Below are 6,174 nucleotides of genomic sequence, written 5' to 3' on the forward strand. Positions count from 1 at the left end.
CTTCAATTAAATGCCTCAAAAGACATTTATTAAGTGTCCTAACTTGAGACAGCTGCTGAATAATGGGATGATTCTTTTCACAACAGTAAAAGTGCGCTTTAGCAATGTCAAAATGAAAGCAAACATTCTAAAGGGTTTTGCGTTTTGTCAATGTTATAGCTTGGTTTTTTTAATGAGTAAATATAAATAGTTATAATATGAATTATAGTGTAGACTATGCAATGTCCAAGTAAACATTTTTATTATTAATCCCTAACTTAAAAGCTAATGTGTAAATGACTGGTGGTGGCGTCTCTGCTAAAATGAATTTAACGGCTATATTCTTTAGCGTTTTTTCCATTTATAGCTTAACCACTTAAACTCTGCTGCTATTTGGGGATTTCCGCCTGGATTTTGCCGACCCAAATTTAAAAGCTTCCCAAATCCACATAAAGAGATGTAAATGCAAAAATGTGGTATCATTTTAAAGAAAACCCTTTGAATTTTCATAAAACACTATTGAAAGTGTTTAAAATAACTGTATATGTCGTCTGTGTTATAATAAACACCTAAAAAAAGAGGCGCTTTTTGTATTTTTTTTTTTATAAACTCAAATTTGAAAGTGTACCTTTTAGGTTCTGTGTGGTCTAGCGTGCTGTAATTAATTTTGGTGGTTCCTGCACATGTCTGTAATCATAGGAAAAAAGAAAAATGTCTCCACCATAATCTATGCTAAAGTTATTGCATTCCAACTGATGAGAGGTGCTATACAAGCCACAGAGACGACCGATCCTTGTTTACATATATTTCACTATTCTTTTGTTTGATCAAACATAATTCACTGTGTTTGGGCCACGTCAGACATATAAAAGGATTACTTATGCACATCACCTCAAAAACAGAGGAGAATGGCCCTGAAGCGCACAGCATAAGGTGAGAGATGACAGCTGTCTGTGCTATCTGGGGCTGCTTATTGATCATAAATGTATTGTTTACATTTCTGCGCCATGGAAACACCACAATTCATTCAACAACTGTTTGACATGTGAATATAATTCAGTAAAATGAATGCTAGAACCGTATGAGCACCGGCAAGAGCTTTCATTTGAGCTATACCTTGTACAAGTGTCATGAAAAATTATGAAAATGAACCAATGTAAAATACCCAGCTCGGGTATCCAAAATACTGTGTATTTAAGTGTAAATAACTTTCATACAGTAGAATAAAAACCAAAGTGATGCATATGTGCATAAAATATAGATTCTACACTTTCAAACGAAACCACTTACGGGGGTCTGGTGCAACGCTAGCCCTTTAAATCTGAAAGCGAAAGTCGATGACGTCACGGACCCGGTCCGCAGAGTTTAAGTGGTTAAGAGAGTTGTATTTAAAGAATTGGTTAACCAAAACAGGTTTTTAATAAATTAGGCTGCTCGAACCCTGACCTTGACGCGGGGACCAGATCTCTGGGCTATTGCTTTAATTTGACAATTTTCATAATCGAATTGCCTTTTCATATTATAAAATTTCTACATTTGTGTTCTGAAGGTTGAAATGGCGGGATTGTTAGTAAATAATGACAGAAAGAGTTTTCACTTTTAAATAAACTTCTGTCACGGATTATTTCACAGCATAATTGACACAACCCCTCACTGCCACCTCGACACCGGCGGTTGTTGGTGACTTACCACCGCAGTAGTAAAAAACTCACCGTCACAGCGCTATTTCTAAAACCTGTTTCTAAATTATAATTTGCTGTCAATTTATTAAAAAAAAAAAGAAAACTAAACTGCTTAAAATTATGAATTGAATGTTGATATATTTGAAGGCATCATATCAAAGTCAGAAATTCCAGTATTGTGACAACACTACGCCTATTATGATATATATACGAGACGCACTATTGGAAAGATGGAGCTTCTGAAAGAGGAGATTGAAGAAATAACAATCAAACAAGAAGATGTTGAGGAAAAAAGAAAGCTATCTGCTTGAAATTATGTATTGAATGTTGATATATTTGAAGGCATCATATCGAAGTCAGACATTCCAGTATTGTGACAACACTACGCTTATTATGATACATTTCAATGATCGTTAACTGCTGTTGGTATATGCTTAAATAAAGTCACATAGAATATTTAATTTGCATTATTTAAACCCACAGAGGAAACTCCAGCTGAAGCGACTGATCTCCACGAGACGCACTATTGGAAAGATGGTGCTTCTGAAAGAGGAGATTGAAGAAATACTAATCAAACAAGAAGATGTCGAGGAACAAACAGGTTGGTTTTCGTTTGTTTCCCAGCTCAAAGTCCTTTGCAGATCTTTCCCCTCTCTCTGCTCCTTGTGTATTTCTGTCTTCATTCCACTGTCCTATCTAATAGTGATGGGTCGTTCTTGAACGATTCGTTCATTTTGAACAAATCTTCAGTATGGCTCGGGAACTACGGCTGCGTCCGAAACCGCCTACTACTCAGTAGGTACTGTATTTGAATTTAAACGTACTACTTGCCCGTTAGAAAAGTATGTTCTATACAGTATGAACGTGAAAAGTATGAATGGAATTCGGACGCCATTTTGTCATGGTCACGTGACCCACCTGCGTCAATTGCGTCGCTTTACTCCCATTCATGAATTTGCTCGCGGGGCATCATGGGATAGCCCAGCATGCATGGGATCGGCACTTCAGAATTTCGCCGGAAGTAGTAAGTCATCCGGGTACTTCTCGCATACTGATTTCCGAATTCTATGAATTCGGACATACTACTCGGCTTGCATACTGATTTTAGCGTACTATATAGTATGGAAGTATGCGGTTTCGGACGCAGCCTACGAGTTTGCTCAGGGAGTGATTCGTTCATTTGTGCGTGCGCACATTTGTGCAGGTGGTATCGTTCATTTCAAGCCTTTTGAGTTGTTCATCGCGGAAAGGCAGAAGCCAATCATATGCGTTTAGAGCCGGAAAAAGAATTAAACCGTTCAACTCTCGAGTCCTCTATCGGGTCTGAGTCATTCGTTCCTCACGGGCCAATCATACGCGTTTAGAGCCGGAAAAAGAATTGATCCGTTCAACTCAGGAGTCCTCGGGTTTGAGTCATTCTGTCACGTGATGAACGAACGACTCAAGAACCAGATAACTCGAAAGGTCAACTAATTATCATGGCTCTTATCGACTCAGAGTGTGTGCATTGGTTAAGATTCTATGTGACTGTCAGTGTAACGTGAACGAACCACTGATGTTTCAAGACATGAAGAGGTGAGCTGAGCAAAGAGACAACAATGCCTTCATAGACAAAAGAGCAGGTAAACATTGAATTATTATTTTCTCCTTCGTATATTCTATTTATGACTTATTTGTCGTGTGATCAACCTTTTAGGCTAGTTGTAGATGTGTTTGGAAGCAATTCGTAACATTTTAATAATATTTTGGCAAATTGAATCAAATGAACGAAATGACTCGAAAAAAAGATTCGTTCATCTCAATGAACGAGACTCAAAGATCCAAAGCTGCGTCCCAAATCTCATACTTAAGCACTATTCTACGCCATTTTGTAGTATAAATAGTGTAAGTAGTGTGTTCACATTGAAAACTCTAAAAATAATAAGTGCACTTTAATTACCCGGATGATGCACTCATTCAGCCGCTAAAATGAAGTGTGGAATGATGGACACTTCACGCACTCAACGACCACAGGTTTGCTTACGTAGCGGAAGGGGCGGAGCTATCGGCCGTACATGTTGAATAACTTTATTAATTTTGGATGGTGAAAGCAAAATTCTCCAACGAGAGTGATTATAGCGCCTCCCGATGGTGAATGCGGCAACACTCGCGGCAGGTATTATTTGATAAGTCGGTCGTTTATTTCACTGATCTGGCGACCGTCAAACGTCATCAGGGAAACGGTTTGAATTTCCGCTTAGTAAAAAAACATTAGTGTGCCATTTGGGACGAAACTACATACATATACTATCCTGTTGAGTGTGTAAGTGCATAAGTACATAGTGCATGAGTGCATAGTGCATAGTGTGCCATTTGGGACGCAGCTCGAGTCAGTTAAGTGATCTGAACTTCCCATCACTACTATCTAATAAAGGTCAATTCTAAAACCAGTTTTAGCCATTCAGCCAAGAAAATGACAACTTTTACGTTGTGTACCCAGACCATTTGTACCTACAGAAGTGTCTTGCTTTAATTGGGAAAATCATCAAAACCCTTTGGTCATTTTTTTATCGAGATGCTGATCTAATTCGATGATCTTTGCTAAGCTAAAATGCTCCCGGCTAGGGCTGCAACTAACGATTATTTTGATGATTGATTAATCTGTCGATTATTTTTTCGATTATTCGGATAAAAGCATTCTTTTCCAACCCTTTATTCAGAAAAGCTCATCCCTGAGCTGTTATAATAATAATAATAATAATAATAATAATAATAAACTAACTAGTTTTGTCCTGTTTTCAATCCAAATATCTAAATGTTTTTAAGATACGTACTCGACACATGAAATATCATAAGAAATCACTTAAGCTCAAAATTAAGTGATTGTTAGCTTAAAACAAGCTAAATTATTTGCCAATGAGGTAAGAAAAATTATCTTAATAAGATAATCTCAAACAGAAGTTTTCAGCATCACTTCCTTTTCTCATGCCATTTTTCTTGTCTGGTCTCGATGGAAGATTTTTTAGATATTTAAACTGGAAACGAGACAAAATGACTTGGAAAGAAAAGTTTTCTGCAGTGCAGCTATACATGACAACAGATGGAAAAAAGATGGATTCAAACAAGGCCAATGAATAAAAATGTGTCTTTAGTCTTGCAATGCAAAGTATTTCTATTACCGCTGCTGTACCGCTGTTATTAACTCTTTCACTGCTGAGTTTAAAAGATCCTCTGTGGCCCGGGAGTCTGTTTTTTTAGAACATTCACCCTTAATGTTTCCGTGGGGACACATCATGTTTGTCCCGTGACACACCGCAGCCACAACAGCGATGTATGACAGATGTATCCCTTTTATTTCATTTTTTTCTGTTTTAATTCAACGTATTCACATACTTGCTCATGTCATCAACTACCTGATATTCCAATTCACGTAAATGTGTAAGTGATCGTGATCTATACCGGGAGATGGACGTCTCCATGTTTACTTGCGGCCGCTGCCTCGTTCATAAAAAGCAGAACACGCAGCATTCAGCTGGTACATTCATACGTTACTCCCAAAGTACATGCTAGTGAGTGGCTGGTGCACTTAAAGAAGCGTAGATTCAACTATATAGTTACTTTCACTGTGTGTGATGTGTATCTGATGAATAAAACACATCGACGATTTATATTTGAATGGATTGTTAGACTTCCTTGTGTGTTTTACAAACTCTAAATGTATTGTTTTACTAGTACTTCTGTGTATTTACATATCTAAAACAAGTGAAGTATTAGGTGGTTTAAAACGCTGCATAATTGTGATAATATGACACGTCTTTCAGCGGAGTTAAGTTGGTTTTGTTTTCGAAAAGAAAAAACGGGGAAAAAAAGCACTTTTCCGATGGTCCCTTACTGAGAGCTGTACTCAGCGCAAGCTCTGGCTCAGCACGTATTGCGACTGCTTAAACGAAGCAGTGCTCGTAGTATCGAGCGAAAAAATAAAAAAGACAGCTGTGAAACATAACCTGCTTCGTCTTTTTTTTAGAAAACACAGTTTAGATCTTTTTTGAGTTATTGCCATCTATCACTGAGTGTGTCAGGAATATCGAAAACAAAACTTAACCCCACCGCCTTTCCCAGCACCAGGGACTTTATGGTTCTCACTTCAAAACAGAACTAAATTCTGAAGTGATTCTTCCGCATCATCTGTCTTCTTGAGGCTCTGAACTCTTATCAGTGCGCAGAGACGAAGAGAGGCCTTGTTCTGTCCGCTCCACACTGAGCTTTTTTGAAATCAAACGTCTCCGAGTCGCGCGACACAACGAATCGATAACTAAATTCGTTGCCAATGCTTTTAGTAAACGATTTTTAACGATTTAATCGATTCGTTGTTGCAGCCCTACTCCCGGCAGACTCCGAGATTGACTGAATTAGTTTACAAGTGACAAAACTCAACTGTTTAACTGTAAGAAACTTGTAACATAACTTGTAATCTATTGGAGGAAACGCTGATGCTAAGATAGCTTGAAGGAGATGAGAATGGTGTTATGTGTTT

At 37.9% G+C, this 6,174-nt stretch overlaps 1 protein-coding gene across 2 annotated transcripts in view; it reads left to right on the forward strand.

Moving 5' to 3' along the window:
- The window catches only part of zgc:165515, a 116,112-nt gene that overhangs the window by 107,482 nt on the left and 2,456 nt on the right, over positions 1-6,174 (forward strand). Inside the window, exon 2 of one of the 2 annotated variants that reach the window (XM_087246081.1) lies at positions 1,836-2,262. In XM_087246081.1, coding sequence (XP_087102207.1) covers positions 2,196-2,262 — 67 coding nt within the window. In that variant the 5' untranslated portion in view covers positions 1,836-2,195. 2 annotated transcript variants of the gene reach the window in all.

Source organism: Danio rerio, chromosome 4, assembly GCF_052040795.2.
Source record: "Danio rerio strain M-AB ecotype USA chromosome 4, GRCz13ab, whole genome shotgun sequence".
NCBI classification, from domain to species: domain Eukaryota; kingdom Metazoa; phylum Chordata; class Actinopteri; order Cypriniformes; family Danionidae; genus Danio; species Danio rerio.